At 42.3% G+C, this 20,334-nt stretch overlaps 1 protein-coding gene across 1 annotated transcript in view; it reads right to left on the bottom strand.

Moving 5' to 3' along the window:
- CLIC4 (chloride intracellular channel 4) overlaps nt 1–20,334 on the bottom strand; it is a 138,598-nt gene that overhangs the window by 22,804 nt on the left and 95,460 nt on the right. Inside the window, exons 3-4 of the mRNA XM_073615472.1 lie at nt 2,131–2,256; nt 1,816–1,922 (exon numbers count right to left, since the gene is read on the bottom strand). Coding sequence (XP_073471573.1) covers nt 1,816–1,922; nt 2,131–2,256 — 233 coding nt within the window. The remainder of the gene's footprint in view (nt 1–1,815; nt 1,923–2,130; nt 2,257–20,334) is intronic.

Genomic DNA, 20,334 nt, shown 5'->3' with positions numbered 1-20,334 from the left:
GACACTTCTCGGCCACCGCCAAATGGCGGCGCTGCACGTGCAGCCGCCGCTTGGCTGGAGCAGAGCGGGCTGGCCGGATCCCACTGCGGCTCTCCCCGAGCACCAATGGGGAAGAGGAGCCCAAATGTACCGCTGCCAAAGCCTGGGTAAATCGTGAGGGCTGAGGTCCTTGAAGAAAAAGGAGGAAAAATGGTGAGGAACCCCTGTCCCCCAGGAGCACCTGAGAGACCATGGATCCCCCCCCCCACGGATGTCCCCTCTGGGCTGGAGGAAACACAAAAACTGATGGATGGTAGGGAGGTGCCTCTCTTTAAAAGATGTGGAGGAAGGAGGTGTTTCCTGGTTTACAATGGGAGTAGTCACGATCTCTCAGGTGCTGTCCTGAAAGATGCCTTGGGAAAACAGTTTTTACGCAGCAGTGTACAAGAGGCCTAACAGTCTATGTGTATTATATTTTAAAATTAATTTCTTTACAGAGATAGATAGATAGAGATATATATATATATATATATATATATCTATATATATATATATATATCTATATATATATATATCTATATATATAGATATATCTATATATATAGATATATATATAATTTTTTTTTTTTATTAAATCAAACTTTATTACTGTCAGCACTTTGCACATATGCAGAAGTGGTCAGCAAATTTCTGAAAAATAACTTTATACCAACTCATAGCCATGAGTTGGTATTCATTCTCCAGCTGTGATGTTTTAATGGTTACAGACAGTGGTGGCAGCATAAGCCCCACACACTCGGACCACCACACAGGAGAAGTAACCTGGTAGATCTAAACAACTTATAATTTTGATGTTCCCACATTACCAATGTAAAACGCTCCCAGGATGAAGAAATTTCTATTTTGTGTAAATGCAGTTAGGCTCCTCTCACACCGAGGCGTCAGCGGTAAACCGCCGCTATTTTTATCATTGCTTTACCGTTGTTTTTGTGGAGGTTTTCAGCCACTAGTGGGGCGAAAAAGGATTAAAACCACCCGCAAAGCGCCGCTTTGGTGGCGCTGCCCATTCATTTCAATGGGCAAGAGCGGTGTATACACCGCTCCAAAGATGCTGCTTGCAGGAGTATTTTTAATGTCCTGCCAGCGCATCCCCTCAGTGTGAAAGCCCGAGAGCGTTCACACTGATATTGCAGGGGAACTGTTTTTCAGGCGCTATTTTTAACCCAAAAACACCTGAAAAAGGCCTCTGCGTAAGGGGTCTTAGAGTGATTGCACCTAGAAGCTGCTGAACGTCTAGGTGTGCATTCAGCCACAGGAAATAATTTACATGCTTCCAGGTGCATTTAGAAATTAGCTCCAAACACACCTGAGCACCTGTATTTGAATTCCACTGTGCCTGGGGCCTACGGGTTCAAACCAGAATAAAATCCCTCTGAAGAAACCGCACATCCACCATTTGCTCGTGTGACCCGCTTTCTTACTGGTCACTATCCAAAGCTGTGTGGCAGCGAGGCAGTGACCTGCACTGTGTAGTCAACAGCAAGCCTGGAGAAACAGTGCTTACATTATTAGGCTGCTACAGAAAGAGGAAAAAAAAAAACACAACAATTATCAACAATCAGCAGATATGCTGCTGTGGACTCAATCTGCTCATCATACTACAGAAACAAGTGCACTCTATGACCTCTGCAAGACATTATCACTCTAGATAGAGTGGGTACAAAAGCACAAAGCTGCCTCTATAGTCCATGGCCTTTTGTTAATGCAAGTTGTACCACAAAGACAGAGCCTTCACTGAAATACATCCTAATTGACACAGAGCAGTCGAGCAGTTACCTTCGTTGGCGTCTGGTTTGGAATTCTTGATATATGCTGAAAACTTAGCAAATATGTCCATGCCAGCAGTGTTGGATTCTGGATGCTTAGCTGCCAATTTACGGTACCTAGAAAAATAAAATGTTTGCATATTTTAAATAGGCTTATTTTTTGGCCTTTCTGAATTTTAAATATTGGCAAAAGATTGTCATTGAACAAACCATTTAGAAGTACTTTTAGTATAAAATTTTACTATAAACAAAAAAAGTGTTTGTATGTGAAATATGTAAGCTTGCAAAATAATCTGTACTATACTATAGAAATGAATTCACTTACTTGGGAGGGCATAGTACTTCTTCCAGAAACTCTTCTATCTTGTTCACATCAGTCTTCACTTCGTGGTTGTAGGTTATAAAGGGAGGATGTGTTCCTGGGGCAAGGTTTTGGAGGTCTGCTGGTTTTCTAACAAAATCAAAATGTTATATTACCTTTAAAGGAAAAGTAAGGCTTAACTACTTATAAGCAAGTGCAAGAAAAGAAACATGGTGGTGCCAACAGCAACAAAACTCAAACTTTCAATAGGGTTTAAAATGGTCAAGTTCCTTTTTTGCTGTCTAGTCCCACCCCCACATTGTGAAATTTCCCCTTGCCAAGTGAGGGAACATCTTTACGTGGACATGTGAAGGGATGTTTTTTTTTTTTTTTTTTTATAATTTTTTTTGTATATCAAAATGCTATTGGTATATTACATTATGTTACCCTTGTTACACTATGTATTACTTCAGGTCATGTGTGGAGTTTCTGGTGGAATTAGTCCTAGCGCATGCGAGTTCGCTAAGCCGTGGGTTTTACCACCTGTTAAAACTGGCATCACTTCTGCCCCTCTGCTGCACATTGCATGCAGAGGGGCCTCCGCGAGTGGTCACTGCGGCTTATATGAGATCCTGTAGTAGCTCATTGCAATTTAGGTCCTGTCCCTCTTGTGCATGTGTCTGCTCCTGGCAGTGGCGGACGCGAGCAGCCCAATGCTGACCTGGTTGACATTAGGTGCGGTTTTGTCGGCCGGGTATCATCACAGCACATGGGCAAAAGGTTAGGTGGCTTTGGGAGAGACACCTTAGACTGAGACAGGTGGTCACGCTGCACTGGTCTCCAAGGGTACCTGACGTTTTGAGGCTATTGAAAACAGGTAATTTGATTAGGCATTTGTGGCACATGGGTATGCGCTAAGTGGTTACTATTATTGACCATGGGGATGTGCGCCCTGGTAATGGAAGCTGGTTCTATGAGAGCTATGTTGTCTGTGTCTTGCAGTACCCTAAGGCCCCCTTTCACACTGGGGCGGCGACGGCGGTAAAATGGCGCTATTTTTAGCGCCGCTTTACCGTCGTTTTAGCTGCGGAATTCGGCCACTAGCAGGGGGGTTTTACCCCCCTGCTAGTGGCTGAGAAAGGGTTAAAACCACCGCAAAGCGCTGCTGCAGCAGCGCTTTGCTGGCAGTATAGCTGTGCTGCCCCCATTGATTTCAATGGGCAGGAGCGGTGTATACACCGCTCCTGCACTGCTCCAATAATGCTGCTAGCAGGATTTTTTACCGTCCTGCCAGCGCACCGCTCCAGTGTCGTCGGGGCCTTCACATTGGAGACACAGCAGCGGCTCTTTCAGGGCGCTTTGCAGGCTCTATTTTTAGCGCTGTAGCGCCTGCAAAGCACCCCAGTGTAAAAGGGGTCTTAGGGTTGATATACTACTGGTGTATACTTTGTTACCCACAGAGAGTTTCCTTAACATCCTCAGTCTGATCATCCTGTGCGATTCACAGCATGTATCCCTGGGAGCAGTGGATACATTTAACCCCAGCCTGTTCTAAGGTATACTGGTGAACAAATGGTCATGCTTAGCCCTACTGTTGGTACCTATGGTGTTGTATAATAGGTCTTATTTTGCATACATACCAGTTGTTTTAAATACAGACTCAGTGGACACTAGGATCCATCAGTGGTATATTTTAAGCAGCTTCCAATGTCCCCCACAAAAAATGTGTATGGATATTGTTTAGATATCAAAATGACCCAGTTGTTCTCCTTGTCGCCCCCGCATTGGGATTGGTGCTGCTGCCTGTCCATGGAGGTTCCCACCCGACTCTGAAAGGGTATATATATATATATATATATATATATATATATATATATATATATATATATATATATATATATATATATATATACACATACATATACATACACACACACATATACACACACACACACTTGCAGTCTATATCCAGTGTTATAATATTTAGGTATCAGAAAGGTCTATGTATGTATAATATTCGTTACATGTATTTCTTCCTTGAATAGACCCATTGCAAGCTGAGGAAGAAACCTTGTTGCAAAACACGTAGAGCCAAACTGGGGAAGGCGGAACCCCCTGCACCTGGTGGAGTTACAGATACTTGGTGTATTATATTAAAGTACAACTAAAAGGCAAGACTTTTTTTTTTAGTTTTGGATAGAGTGGTGGGATTAGAACACCTGTCAGGTTTTTATTGCTGTTTGTGCCCCCATTGGGGAGATTTACCCTATTTGTCCTGTTTACCATTATCATTGAAAGTGAAAGTAAAAGAAAGTCCCAAATTTTGGGTTGCCCTCAGAAAAGTAATAGCGGGGAAATTTTCCAATGGGGACGCTAGTTCTGGTGAACTGGGACTCCCCAAAGAATTTCCTCAATTTGCAGGGAGTTCCTCTCACTTCCTGTTTGGCTTTGGGATAGGAAGTAAAGGGAAATCTCATCAAACGGACACAGATGGCGAAAAAAAAAAAAAAAATCTGACAGGGGTTATAAGCCTCCATTACTCTATCCCAAATGGAAAAAAAAAAAAAAGGGTTTTGCGTATAGTTCTACTTTAAGTCATATACACAGCTCCCCCGTGTGTTACTTAGGGGGACTACACCATGCTCCACATTTAGAATGCATTGCCTTTTATTAAAATGTTATGATTAATTTCATGTCCCTTAAAGCGCCAAGTGTGGCACTGGGGGGGATAAAATAGACAAATGTGTGGAAGTTCCACTTTTGGGTGGAACTCTGCTTTAATGTGTTTTAAGGCTTTGTTAATATAGAAAACCTGGTTTAAAAAGAAAATTTGGATTGAAGTGTATGAAGTCCATGACCAATATCTGTAGAATTATTGTGCTTCAAGTGGACAAAGACAACAATCAAGACCCGATTGGAGCCCCAGCCCTTCCACGACTTTAAAAAAGGGTTTTGCTACCAGTATCTTCAACAACACTGGCAACTATTAGCTAACGAGGCTTTCTGATACGGTCAAATAAGCCACCATGTTCACAGCCTTCTTCGCTGCCAAACGGGGCCACCCAAACATCTGATGGCATTTGAAAATTGATGTAGAAAAGTACCCACACTTGAAGGATTTGGTCTCCAACCTTTTTTCCTTCTCCTTGACTTAATCAGCTACCGCAACCTTCTCTATGTCGCAAATTGGGAAAAGGACCTTGCCACCTGTCCAGATAAAAGGTATGTGGAATAAGATTCGTCTCTCCACCTCCAAGTGTTTAACAAAATGCCTACAAAACGCTGTCATTGCAGTAATTGACCCCCGACTGCATTTTTTGGCCCTGCTGTCTCCTTATTGTGCTTTCAGGGCTGTAAGGAAAGTGGCACTCATCCATATATGATGGTCATGCCCTAAAGCAACTTGATTCTGGATAAGGGTATACTCCTTGATCAGGTCAGTCTTGAAAATCTCACTAGCTCGCAACCCCTGGGAGACTCTGTTGCATAAACCAATCCAAAATCTAACCGCACAAAACTGGTGGAGTCTGTGTTTCTGTGAGCTCAGTACATGCTGGCTTGAGCCTGGAGACGATGGTTCCTCAATTTTGCTGAGGTTCAGCAAGGGCTATGGGGACCATGGTTCATAAGAAGCTCACTCGCATCCTTAAAATCTTCCATGCCATATTCCTAAAGCTTTGGGATCCCTGCAAATCCTATAATGCTCATCTGAATATGAACCTTGCTCTCAGTTTGACAGATCTCATCATTACCCCTACACACCCCAGCCGTCAGCCCATATGGACTCTTCCCTATTACTCTCCCTTCAAATTTTCCCTCACTCCTGTCTTTGCCCATTCCAGGCAAACGCTTCCATCTCCCTCTGTTCTCTCCAGTCTTCTCTCTACTTCTCATCCTGCCTCTTCTTGCTCCTCCTGCCTGCTCTAGTACCCCTTCATGAAGTATTTGATGTTTCCCCCCTCCGACAGTGTAGAAGATGCCCATGACAGCCAATAGAGCGCTCCTCGTCTGAACCATCCATTTCCCACTTCTTTTAAATACACCATGGATATTTAACATATTTAGACGTATGGATTTTTATCATATTTTAAGATTAACTTTACCAAGTCAGAGGCAATGGGAATAGCTGTCCCTAATAAAAATCAATAACATCTAGCTATAAATTTAAATGGACAGATCAAGCATTGAAATACCTGGGGACTACGATCCCAGTAGACCTTACACGCACGTGAGCTTAACTTTTCACCACTCTTATGTAAGGTGCGGACACTTCGGGAGAAATGGCATAGGGGGTTCTATCCCTTGTTTGGAAGGTGTAGCATTATAAAAAAAATGAATATTCTACCAAAGTTTTTGTACTTGCTTCAGGTTTTACCCATCAACATATCTTTACAGTATTTTAAGCAGATACATACATTATTCACTGAATTTATTTGGGCACATAAAAACTGAGGATTAATAGATTTCCGTTGACCCTCCCCAAATAATATGGTGAACTGGTGGTACCAGATATGTACAAATATTATCAGGCAGTACATCTAGGACATTTGATTGACTGGTGCAGACTCGGAGACCTAAAAATTAGGCCGAACCTGGAGCAGGAACAGAGCAATGTTTTGCTACTTAGAGCACCTTGGTGTTTTAGGGAGCTTTCACCTTATATTAAAAAACATCCATTGATTGGACCTACACTGCGTCAATGCTCTGGGCTTTTTTCCAGGGGTAGACTTTCATCAATGGAACCCCCATTATTCCCCATTCTGGGGGACCCACAATTTGCCCCCGGTTTATGCCAGGGAACTTTTGAAGCTCTGATGAAACAGGGGATATATAGGGTGTCTCAGTTTATGACATCAGAAGATTGGCCCACATTCCAGGTGTTGACAGCTGGAAACTGCCCCTTTCAATTGGACTTTTAGCGAGCAGCTTAGACATTTCTTATACTCCTTAAATACCCCTGATAGCTATAACCGGAATTTATTTCCATTCGAAGAACACTGTATTGAGGGAGGCTCTCTCTCTCTCTCATACAATCTTGAGGATGTATGCCCTGTTGACTGTTCCTCGGGGGGATTTCCAGCTACCGTTTTTTTCAAAAGTGGGAGTTGGATTTGAATACAACCTTTTGAGGAGCAGCACAATGGGATAATACACTCTCTATTTTTTAATCTTCAGAGGAGGAGAGGAGAGATATTATTATTATGAGGAGGGATATTTTTATTTTTTTGTGGGAAAGGGGTGTTGGTTAATAATATTTTTTCGGGGTTTCCAAATACAACCGTGCTTGAGCAAGCTCGAATATGGGGCCAGAATACGTCAAATATAGGACCAGAGGGAAAGAATCAAGATGACTAAGAAAAGGATATGTAGTAAACAGATTGTTTTGTGATTATTATTATAGCTGACTGTGTTATGGCATAATGTTTTCTTAAGAAAAAAAAAAAATTAATAAACCATGGAGTTTTTGCCTCCTTATGACTCATATCTGGTTCATGTATGTGTAATATATTCTAGTATTATGGTTGACCCTTTTATAGGATTGCACCACCTTTGTACTCCCAGCTGTTCCTTACTGTATTTTCTTGTACTGTTCTGTTAAAAACTCAAATACTTTGTGAGAACAAAAAAGGTTTTGCATTGCTGCACGTTGTACAGATCTTCCCTAATTTTCTGTCCAGATGGCACCAGCAATCAGGACAGCAAATGGAGGAAGTCTCTTCAATGCAGACTCAAATAGCAATGAAAACCTAACACTCCCACTTTAACCAAATCTATAGCAAAAGTCTGCAATTACACTTTAAGCGCAAAAGCATCTAATTGATTAAGGGAAACCCCTTTACGTTCCCCTTGCTTCCCTTCAATACAGAGTAATCATAGAATAATCCTTTTTGCTGCATTGCAAGCCAAATGGAATGCTTTGTGTGACCCATCAAACTGGAACTGCACATGCTTTTTATGTAGAACGGTTTGGAAATGCCCCATTCACTAAAGTTCAACAAGCTGATCCCAAAAATCATATTAGGGGATTTTATGCAATTAAAATTCACAGCTTCACCCTGAACAACTGCAGGAAATCACTTGGATGCCAGAGTGTTTGTCCCTGCCCCGATACACTCATAACCTACATTCCTTTCCACTTAAGTGTATACTTGTGCTTGCAGCAAGTAGTTCCCACTTTGGTCAACGTTCTCAACTGAACTAAACAGTAACATGGCAGAAAGCAACAAATGAAAGTACTAATATATGTCTTCTAATTTAACTTGTAATAAAGAAAAAAAAAAGTGAGAAGGCTGAAACTTAAACATGAAGCAAAACAAACATAAGACTACAAATATCACAAATAGAAGACAGGTAATTTAAAGTATCTAAATGCAGAAACTAACAAACTGAATGTACTAAAGCAGAGGTGCGCAACCTGTGGCCACAGAGCTCTTTGATGTAGCCCTCGACCTCAAAGCCAGGGAAGTGCACTATTTTAAAGTGGTATTCCGGCCAGGACATTTTTTTTTAAAAGTCAACAGCTACAAACACTGTAGCTGTTGACTTTAAATAAGTACACTTACCTGTCCTGGGTGCCCGCGATGTCGGCCGCCCGAGGCCGACCCAGCCCTCGGCTCTCGGCACCACCATCTTAACTAAGGGAAACAGGCAGTGGAGCCTTGCGGCTTCACTGCCAGTTTCCTACTGCGCACGCGCGAGCGGCGCAGTGTTCTGTGAATGGCCCGGTGGTTTTCTGGGAACACACACAGTTCCCAGAAGACAACGGGGCCGCTCACTGAGGAGCAGGACACGCCGTGGAATAGGAAGAGGCAGATTAGGAAGACTGCCTAGCAACAATTTTTTTTACGATTTTTCATGCAATTTTTTTATTTTAGGGTGGCCCTCTACTTTAAGCTACGAGTTTGGTGCACTTTCTGAAAGCATGCAAAAACTTCTGAAAGCAGGAGTTTTGATGCGCTTTCAGAAAGTGCACAGCACCTTCAATATATTCAGAGGAGTCTTTGGCAAAGCGCAGTTAACTCGCTAGAAAGCCGCACGTGCACTGCGCTGCACCCACAGTGCGGGTAAAACGCAATGCATCAGTGTGAAAGCAGCCCTATAGGGGGCTCAGGACAGTAAGGGCTCATTTACATTTGCGGTTAGGGGGGCCGTAAAACCCCATAGTTGAGATGAGATGTGTTTTTACCATAGCCGCACCCCCCCCCCCCCCAGTGTAGCATAAGGGGTCACAATGGTGACCCTGCCCCATGCTTAAGCAGGCCCCATGTGGCCTCTCTGTATTCTGTTTTACACTTGGACAGGAGGGACTGTGGGGGTGGCACATACAGGAACCAATCCTTTCCATTTTCCTCCTGCAAAAGCTTAAAGCTGGCTTCTCCTCCTTACCCTCCTACCAGCCCTATGCTATTCAAAATAAAAAATTCTAAACCATTTAATTTCATTGTGACCTGTGACAGTTAAGTGATTTGTTAAGTGGCCCTCACTCTTTAACAGGTTGAGCCCCCCTGTACTACAGTTTAACAGTCCTGATGAGGTGGCTGCATAAGTTTTTTTTCAGATTTTTTTCCCCCTTTATTTTCACCTGGCAATCCTGCAAATAACACCACCTATCTCTTTGTGGCTAGTGCTCATTTTTCCACTGTATCTATGGAGGCAGCCATGGTTGTCATACAGGCTAGACCAGGGCTCAAAATTTCAAGTCCTGAGCTACTAGCCAGGCCTCAATAGTTACATGCCATCAGTTACCCCAGCAAACCCCTACCCTGCCCCTAAACACTCCCTCGTAAATCTCATGAAATTACACTCTTAAATGTTTTAAGCAAAGAAGTTACAAAAAATAAAAATGAACAACTTCAAAAGAACAACAATATTAACAAAGGACATCAGTGCCACCTCCTCAGTGCAGCCTATCAGTACCCACCAGTGCAGGGAGGAAATTGCCCCCCGGGCTACTCTGATGCCCTGTAAAAAAGGATATTTTTGGAGGGCTGGAAATTTTGAGGGCTGGGCTAGCCTTCAAACATGTCTGCTTTGTTCATCTTCATTACATGGTGAAAAGATGGGATTGGTAATTTACAAAAAAAAAAAAAAAAAAAAAAAAAAAAAAAAAAAACCTCACAGGATGTAACAAGGACACTGCATTTCTGGCATGTTTGCCGTCACCACATTTAACCCTGGTTCACATTGGTACAATTTGACATGTCAAACTGGATCCAATGGCACCATCCTAATTGGTGCGACACTGCATTTGCAGCGCCGTACCAATTTCAAAGAGTAGTTTCTGTACTACTTTTTGCAATTTTGGGCTGTGATTTACATTGACATGTGTGCAAAAACCTGCACAGAGGTCTTTGAAATTGCGTCCGAAATCGGGACTGACATGCGGGAGTGAAATAGTGAGTTCAGCTGAACTCGCAGGGCTTCATTCCCGCAGCTCAGTGTGAACCGGGGCTGAAGGACGGATAAGCTGCAATATATTAAAGCACAACTCCAGCTATTTTTATGCTTTATCTTTGTTATTCCTTTTTATCTTTAATACATAAACACTCACTCTACTAAGGAATTCTGAACTGTACAGAGGACAGCCGCAATCCCAGCTTCCCTGCTGCATTGGAAAGGTGTATATGCATGACACAGGTTCCAGCATTGTGCCCCCCATTACCCCTCACTCTGCTGTACCATTTACAAAGCACAGCGATGGGGCAGCTGTGCTTTGTGAATGGCACAGCAGCCAGAGGCACATCAGGACGGGTGCTGTTCAGACACTATTTCAATGCAGCGGCTTGCAGAGATGCATCCTGAAGGCAGAAGTTTATCTATGCCCTTCCTACATTTCAGAACTAAAAGGTCATCTCTGTAAAATATATTGTTTGCAAGTCATTCTGTAGGCATCAGAAACACAAAACAGCCATTTGATATAAGACCCCTTCAGGTGCCTGCCTGTGTTTTCAGATATCTGGCAGAGCACTTAGGGAAACCACATACTGCTCAGTTGCTCTCTGTTTTTAGGCACTGCCGAATTTGTAGAGGCCAATCTGCTGACAGCCTTAAAACCGAAATAAACCCTCCTATACTTTACAGCCAAGGAAGCTGCTTCTGTTCGAGAGGCAACTGCCATGGTGCTGCTTGTGATCAGTTATGACACCAGTCAATTGATGGTTTGATTGAGGACACAAGTGTGACGGTTAGCAATCCTGGCATTCCAGGAATGAAATTTTTTAAAAAACATTAAGTTGATGGGTTTAGTTCTGCTTTATAATGTACTGCTGTTCAGGGGCTCTGGGCTTGGGCTAAATGGTGCAGCCTCTCCCCAACCCGCCACCTCTAGTGACAGCGAGTCAGGGATATTCTCCCCAAACTCTGTCACAATTAACCAAATTGTGAGGTTTGTGAGGGCCCACTTGGCCACGTAATTCATTCACAGAGGGAGGGCCCTGGTAGTTCATTGTGAACTGCAAGCCAACGGCCACAAAGACTCTTGGTACTTGTAGTTCTCAATGAACTACAAGGGTGATAAGCGCTCTAGGTAGCTCATGGTTTCTTCCTGTCAGTGTGTGAGCAGACAGCTTACACTGACTATCTGCAGGACTCCTGCATTGCACCCATGTTCTGCCAGTGCTGGGCAATGCTTTGCACGCTCCTAGTAAAAAAAAAAAAAAAAAAAAGGCACTTTTTTACCTGCAAAAAGATATGCATTTATTTTATTTTATTTATTTTTTTTTAACAAAGGAAAACTTATTTTTTAAGCACACAAGTGTGGTCACATATGTGGCAAGAGTTTTGAAGTTTTCCACATATAGTATCAGCACTAGCAGTCAGTGACAATCTACTGTGAAGTTCCAATGTGAAGTCTAAGAAGAAGAATAAAACCAAAATAAAAACGGAAAGAAAAAAAAAAAGGGTCCATGTGTTGTCATACAATGTGCTGCACTTCTGGCCTTCCTAGTCTGCAATTCCTGGGATCTCCTGGCAATAGCTTCCTAGAGACTGAAATAAAAAGTTGAGGATATTCATTGAATGACAACGTAGACTCTTTTCTTTCAGCTTTTATTCTTCTTATTAGACTTTACATTGGAATTTCACAGTAAATTGTCACTTATGGTGCAGCACATTGTGTGACAACAGGTGGACTTTTTTCTATGCTTTTATTTAGGTTTTATACTTCTTATGCCACGTACAAGTTCACCTTTGTAAAAAATAAATAAATGCATATCTTTTACTGTCTACTGCGACTGAGGCGATCTTGGCGAGGCTATGGGAGAGGACCTTCCAGAGGGAGCTGTTGGAGGTTTTACCTCTGAAATAAATTTGAGATCCTTAACCGCTTCCGGACCACCCCACAAACATTTACTGCAGCAGGGTGGCCCGGGTGCACAAAATCACGTGCCTGTACGTGATTTCGTGCATGCGGTTCAGGTGCCGCGCTCCTGCTGTGATTGGACACAGCGGGAGCCAATCGGCTGGCACGACCTGACGATCGTTCTGATGTAAACAAAGCACACCGCTGATCTGTCAGGAAGGAAAAGTGGGAGATCCTGTTTCAGCTTAGCTGAATCACAATCTCTTCCCCCTACAGTTAGAAACACCACCCAGGGAACAAAGTGAACCCCTTGATAACCCCTTCCCTGCCAGTGCCATTTATACAGTGATCAGTGCATTTTTATAGCACTGATCACTGTATTGGTGTCACTAGTCACCAAAAAGTGTCACATAGGGTCAGATTTTAACGCTGCAATGTCGCAGTCCCGCTAAAAATTGCAGACGCTATAAAACTTATGGGCTTATTGGGATTTTTTTTACCAAAAATATATGTAGCCAAATACATATTGGCCTAAATTGATGAAGAAATTCCACGCTTAGGTGTAAGTTAGTCAGGTGCCTCCCCCAAGGGGCTCCAATCGAAGTACCAATAGTAAAAGTGTATAAAAATGGAGTGGGTGGCGCTGCCCGTCACCTGAAGAGTGCTCCTTCAATGGGTCACTCTTCCCAGGTGAACACAAAAAAACAACATAAAAAATCGTGGTTGCTATAAAGGTCAGTTTTTTAGTAATGAAAAAAGTGGCAAAACTTGAAGTGACTTGTGCTTGTCCAAAAGTGACTCGTGCCTATGTAACAAGGTGACTTCCGTGCTCTCCTTCAGTTCCCCACTCACCAGATCCCTGTACCCCTGCAGGGGTAAATCGCATGCAGTGAGTGCAGTGGCAGTCCTCAGGGCATTCACTTAGTCCTTAGCTCCACACGTAATGGGATATCCAGATCCTTGTACTACTCCGGGGATAAGCCGTTCCCGATAGATTGAGTTATAGTAGTTGCCCTCTCTGTGGTAAACCACAGATTACCCTCATGGAAAAAAAGAGATGGGTACTTCGTACTGTAAATCTGGATGGTTTTATTAAGGTTAAAAAGTTAAAAAAAAAAAAACAAAAAACAACAACCACTTGACACAGTCAAGTGTAAAAACTAGCACAGCTTGGTTGCAGTACAGGAGCATGGAACTGGCATACGTTCCACTAACCGGAGCTCCGCAACCGGAAATGACATGAGTGCATACTAAGCCCTCGTCTTACATGTTTCGTCATAGGACATCATCTGTGGAGGCGCCATCTTGGTGCACCTCACGTCAGTTATAGTTTCACAAATCAGGATGTTTAGTGGCCATACAACCCGTGTCTAATTATCCTGCACATTGCGCACAAAGCCCCACAGATACCGGAGAGGAACATTCCCCCATATCTCCTCAAATAGTCTACTCTCCATAGGGATCTGTGTATGCTTGGGCCCTGCGCCCCCGGTGGTCAGATTTAGTATTTACGTCCTGCAATTGCGCTCAAAAGGAAAAAGAGTGTTGTTACTAGTAGTCCTGTTATTATAGTTCTATATGCATTGGCCATGCTAGACAGTTGAGCAGCACATTCTTGTATTTATTATTGCAATATACTAGGAAAAAATTATATTATTATAAATAAAATATGTTACAGTGCCCCTTCTAGGTGTGTGTTCCACATGAATGTACCCAGCAACCAATCCCCCCATGTGTGTTGTGACTAGATGCCCTAATCTGGTCCTCCAATCTTTTAATACACCCCTCCTTATTTATAGGGTTTGGTTCATGGTTCTGGAAAGTAAGCTCTGTCATATCCATTTCCTACAGAGGAAAACAAACTAATAGATGCTGGTTAAAAACTAGGTGGAATTCATATTTAGAAGTTGGATATAAAGCAATTGAGGTCTATATCGAGGTTGAGGCCCCCAGGCGCCAAAGACCCCAATCTATATATCCATTTAATTTAATCCTGTGAAACCAGAATTTTTTTTATTGCCCCCCCCCTCCAGTGGTCTTTAATATGGTCTATTCCATAAAATATCAGTCCTGTCAGGTATCTGTTATGGACTTCCTTGAAATGTCTGGAAAGGGTGTGTTTTGGGAACCCCTTCCTTATGTTAATGTGATTCTCACACAGGGGCCGAGTGGTCCTACCTACATACTTGAGGTGACATGGACATTCAATGACGTAGGTTACATGAGTGCTATTGCAGGTTATAAGCTCCTTTTTTGGTATTCCCTATTAACCACTTGCCGACTGCCTCACGCAGATATACTGCGGCAGAATGGCACAGGCAGGTAGAATCACGTACCTGTATGTGATCTGCCTCCCGCGGGCAGATTGGACCAATTGGACCCCCCCCCGGTGCCCGAGGCGGTTGGCTTCTGTCTGGGAGCGATGAGAGGTGAGGGGGAGACCATCCATTTGATTCGTGCCCCCCCCTTGCGATCGCTCCCAGCCAATCAGATTCTTCCTCTGCTGCTGTATGCTAAACAGCAGCAGAGGAAATGATGTCATCTCTCCTCGGCTCGGTATTTTCCGTTCCGGCGCCGAGGAGAGAAGACATCTGAGTGAGTTACACCAACACACACACACACACACAGTAGAACATGCCAGGCATACAATACACCCCCGATTCCCCCCCCCCCCCGTCACACTGACACCAAGCAGTTTTTTTTTGTTTCTGATCACTGCATTGGTGTCAGTTTGTGACAGTTAGTGTGGTAGGGCAGTTAGTGTTAGCCCCCTTTATGTCTAGGATACCCCCCCTAATAAAATTTTAACCCCTTGATCACCCCCCGTCGCCAGTGTCACTAAGCGATCGTTTTTCTGATCGCTGTATTAGTGTCACTGGTGACGCTAGTTAGGGAGGTAAATATTTAGGTTCGCCGTCAGCGTTTTATAGCGTCAGGGACCCCCATATACTACCTAATAAAGGTTTTAACCCCTTGATTGCCTCCTAGTTAACCCTTTCACCAGTAAACACCGTATAACTGCTACGGGTGATGCTGGTTAGTTCGTTTATTTTTTTTATAGTGTCAGGGCACCCGCCGTTTATTACCGAATAAAGGTTTAGCCCTATGATCGCCCGGCGGTGATATGCGTCGCCCCAGGCAGCGTCAGATTAGCGCCAGTACCGCTAACATTCACGCACGCACCGTACACCTCCCTTAGTGGTATAGTATCTGAACGGATCAATATCTGATCCGATCAGATCTATACTAGCGTCCCCAGCAGTTTAGGGTTCCCAAAAACGCAGTGTTAGGATCAGCCCAGATACCTGCTAGCACCTGCATTTTGCCCCTCCGCCCGGCCCAGCCCACCCAAGTGCAGTATCGATTGATCACTGTCACTTACAAAACACTAAACGCATAACTGCAGCGTTCGCAGAGTCAGGCCTGATCCCTGCGATCGCTAACAGTTTTTTTTTGGTAGCGTTTTGGTGAACTGGCAAGCACCAGCGGCCTAGTACACCCCGGTCGTAGTCAAACCAGCACTGCAGTAACACTTGGTGACGTGGCGAGTCCCATAAATGCAGTTCAAGCTGGTGAGGTGGCAAGCACAAGTAGTGTCCTGCTGCCACCAAGAAGAAGACAAACACAGGCCTGTCATGCCCATAGTGCCCTTCCTGCTGCATTCGCCAATCCTAATTGGGAACCCACCACTTCTGCAGCACCCGTACTCCCCCCATTCACATCCCCAACCAAATGCAGTCGGCTGCATGAGAGGCATTTTCTTTATGTCCTCCCGAGTACCCCTACCCAGCGAACCCCCCCAAAAAAGATGTCGTGTCTGCAGCAAGCGCGGATATAGGCGTGACACCCGCTATTATTGTCCCTCCTGTCCTGATAATCCTGGTCTTTGCATTGGTGAATGTTTTGAACGCTACCATACACTAGTTGAATATTAGCGTAGGGTACAGCATTGCACAGACTAGACACACTTTCACAGGGTCTCCCAAGATGCCATCGCATTTTGAGAGACCCGAACCTGGAACCGGTTACAGTTATAAAATATATATATATATATATATATATATATATATATATATATATATATATATATATATATATATATATATATATATATATATATATATATATATATATATATATATATATTTTTATTTATTTATTTTTTTTATATTTTTTTTTATAACTGTAACCGGTTCCAGGTTCGGGTCTCGCGATGGCATCTTGGGAGACCCTGTGAAAGTGTGTCTAGTCTGTGCAATGCTGTACCCTACGCTAATACTCAACTAGTGTATGGTAGCGTTCAAAACACATTATATATATATATATATATATATATATATATATATATATATATATATATATATATATATATATTCCAAGAGGTTGCTGCACTTAAAAACTTCTTTGCTTTATTTCACAATATCTTCAGGAGAGATTTACAAAGCAAGCACAATCATTCCAAGCAATATCAAAGGCAACAATTGCCTGCACAGTTTCAGATATGAATGGATTACGTATAAATATATAATATATATATATATATATATATATATATATAAATAAATAGTTCTCGTTTCATTGTTCTCTCTCTCTCTCTCTATTGTTCTGCTCTTTTTTACTGTATTCTATTCTGCAATGTTTTATTGTTATGTTTTATCATGCTTGCTTTTCAGGTATGCAATTTTTTATACTTTACCGTTTACTGTGTTTTATTGTTAACCATTTTTTTGTCTTCAGGTACGCAATTCACGACTTTGAGTGGTTATACCAGAATGATGCCTGCAGGTTTAGGTATCATCTTGGTATCATTTTCAGCCAGCGGTCGGCTTTCATGTAAAAGCAATCCTAGCAGCTAATTAGCCTCTAGACTGCTATTACAAGCAGTGGGAGGGAATGCCCCCCACCGTGTTTTTCTCTGGCTCTCCTGTCTCAACAGGGAACCTGAGAATGCAGCCGGTGATTCAGCCAGCTGACCATAGTGGCTCCAAACAGCTCTATGGCCTAAGAAACCGGAAGCTACGAGCATTTCATGACTTAGATTTCGCCGGATGTAAACAGCGCCATTGGGAAACTGGGAAAGCATTTTATCACACCGATCTTGATGCTTTGAGGGCAGAGGAGAGATCTAGGGTCTAATAGAACCCAATTTTTTCAAAAAAGAGAGTACCTGTCACTACCTATTGCTATCATAGGGGATATTCACATTCCCTGAGATAACAATAAAAATGATAAAAAAAAAAAAAAAAAGGAAAAGGAACAGTTTAAAACTAAGATAAAAAAGTAAAAAAATAATAAAGGGGAAAAAAAAAAAAAAAAAAAAAGAAAGTACCCCTGTCCTCCCCTGCTCTCGCGCTAAGGCGAACGCAAGCGTCGGTCTGGCGTCAAATGTAAACAGCAATTGCACCATGCATGTGAGGTATCACCGCGAAGGTCAGATCGCGGGTAGTAATTTTAGCAGTAGATCTCCTCTGTAAATCTAAAGTGGTAACCTGTAAAGGCTTTAAAAAATGTATTTATTTTGTTGCCACTGCACGTTTGTGCGCAATTTTAAAGCATGTCATGTTTGGTATCCATGTACTCGGCCTAAGATCATCTTTTTTATTTCATCAAACATTTGGGCAATATAGTGTGTTTTAGTGCATTCAAATTTTAAAAAGTGTTTTTTCCCCAAAAAAATGGGTTTGAAAAATTGCTGCGCAAATACTGTGTGAAAAAAAAAAAAATTAAACACCCACCATTTTAATCTGTAGGGCATTTGCTTTAAAAAAAATATATAATGTTTGAGGGTTCAAAGTAATTTTCTTGCAAAAAAAATAATTTTTTCATGTAAACAAAAAGTGTCAGAAAGGGCTTTGTCTTCAAGTGGTTAGAAGAGTGGGTGATGTGTGACATAAGCTTCTAAATGTTGTGCATAAAATGCCAGAACAGTTCAAACCCCCCCCAAATGACCCCATTTTGGAAAGTAGACACCCCAAGCTATTTGCTGAGAGGCATGTCGAGTCCATGGAATATTTTATATTGTGACACAAGTTGCGGGAAAAAGACAATTTTTTTTTTATTTTTGCACAAAGTTGTCACTAAATGATATATTGCTCAAACATGCTATGGGAATATGTGAAATTACACCCCAAAATACATTCTGTTGCTTCTCCTGAGTTCAGGGATACCACATGTGTGAGACTTTTTGGGAGCCTAGTCGCGCACGGGACCCCGAAAACCAAGCACCGCCTTCAGGCTTTCTAAGGGCGTCAATTTCTGATTTTACTCTTCACTGCCTATCACAGTTTCGGAGGCCATGGAATACCCAGGTGGCACAAAACCCCCCCAAATGACCCTATTTTGGAAAGTAGACACCCCAAGCTATTTGCTGAGAGGTATGGTGAGTATTTTGCAGACCTCACTTTTTGTCACAGTTTTGAAAATTGAAAAACGAAAGAAAAAAAAAAAAAAAGTTTTTTCTTGTCTTTCTTCATTTTCAAAAACAAATGAGAGCTGCAAAATACTCACCATGCCTCTCAGCAAATAGCTTGGGGTGTCTACTTTCCAAAATGGGGTCATTTGGGGGGGGGGGGGGTTGTGCCACCTGGGCATTCCATGGCCTCCGAAACTGTGATAGGCAGTGAAGAGTGAAATCAAAAATTTACACCCTTAGAAATCCTGAAGGCGGTGATTGGTTTTCGGGGCCCCGTGCACGGTTAGGCTCCCAAAAAGTCCCACACATGTGGTATCCCCATACTCAGGAGAAGCAGCTAAATGTATTTTGGGGTGCAATTCCACATATGCCCATGGCCTGTGTGAGCAATATATCATTTAGTGACAACTTTTTGTAATTTTTTATTTTTTTTGTCATTATTCAATCACTTGGGACAAAAAAAATAATATTCAATGGGCTCAAAATGCCTCTTAGCAATTTCCTTGGGGTGTCTACTTTCCAAAATGGGGTTATTTGGGAGGGGGGTTGTACTGCCCTGCCATTTTAGCAACTCAAGAAATGACATAGGCAGTCATAAACTAAAAGCTGTGTAAATTACAGAAAATGTACCCTAGTTTGTAGACGCTATAACTTTTGCGCAAACCAATAAATATACGCTTATTGACATTTTTTTTTACCAAAGACATGTGGCAGAATACATTTTGGCCTAAATGTATGACTAAAATTGAGTTTGAGATTTTTTTTATAACAAAAAGTAGAAAATGTCACTTTTTTTTCAAAATTTTCGGTCTTTTTCCATTTATAGCGCAAAAAATAAAAACCACAGAGGTGATCAAATAACATCAAAAGAAAGCTCTATTTGTGGGAAGAAAAGGACGCAAATTTCGTTTGGGTACAGCATTGCATGACCGAGCAATTAGCAGTTAAAGCGACGCAGTGCCAAATTGTAAAAAGTGCTCTGGTCAGGAAGGGGGTAAATCCTTCCGGGGCTGAAGTGGTTAAAGGCCCTAGATTTAAATGACTCTCTTCCACGGCTACTTCTTGCTCACGCTACATGGAAGGCATTTTTTGGCATCTGTAGAATCCCTTAATTTCTAAGAATATTTTGACAGGTTTTTTTTTTTTTTTTTTTTGGGGGGGGGGGGAAATCACATTATAGACTAGATGGTTTCTAAGCATGGGAGCTCCTCTGTACACAAACCTAGGTTTCTTTGGTAAGATTTTAGATAGAACCCCATCTTTTAGGATAGGCCAGTATTTTCTGATGATGTGTTCTATATAGACTGGTATGGTGTGTTAAACCCAGTAATATAGGGCATATCGGTATGGTTTTCTCCTTTATCTTTTTTGATCAATAGTGTATTTCTGTCCACTCTCTTTATTTTTCAGCTTCATTAAGTTGTTTTCTTGGTACCCTTTTTCCTCAAACCTCTTGATGAGAATATTAGCTTGTGTTTCAAAATCTTCCACCTTCCGACAATTCCTATGAATTCTC

Source organism: Aquarana catesbeiana, linkage group LG02 (genome assembly GCF_042186555.1).
Source record: "Aquarana catesbeiana isolate 2022-GZ linkage group LG02, ASM4218655v1, whole genome shotgun sequence".
NCBI classification, from domain to species: Eukaryota; Metazoa; Chordata; class Amphibia; order Anura; family Ranidae; genus Aquarana; species Aquarana catesbeiana.
This window is presented reverse-complemented; position numbering and strand designations above follow the sequence as displayed.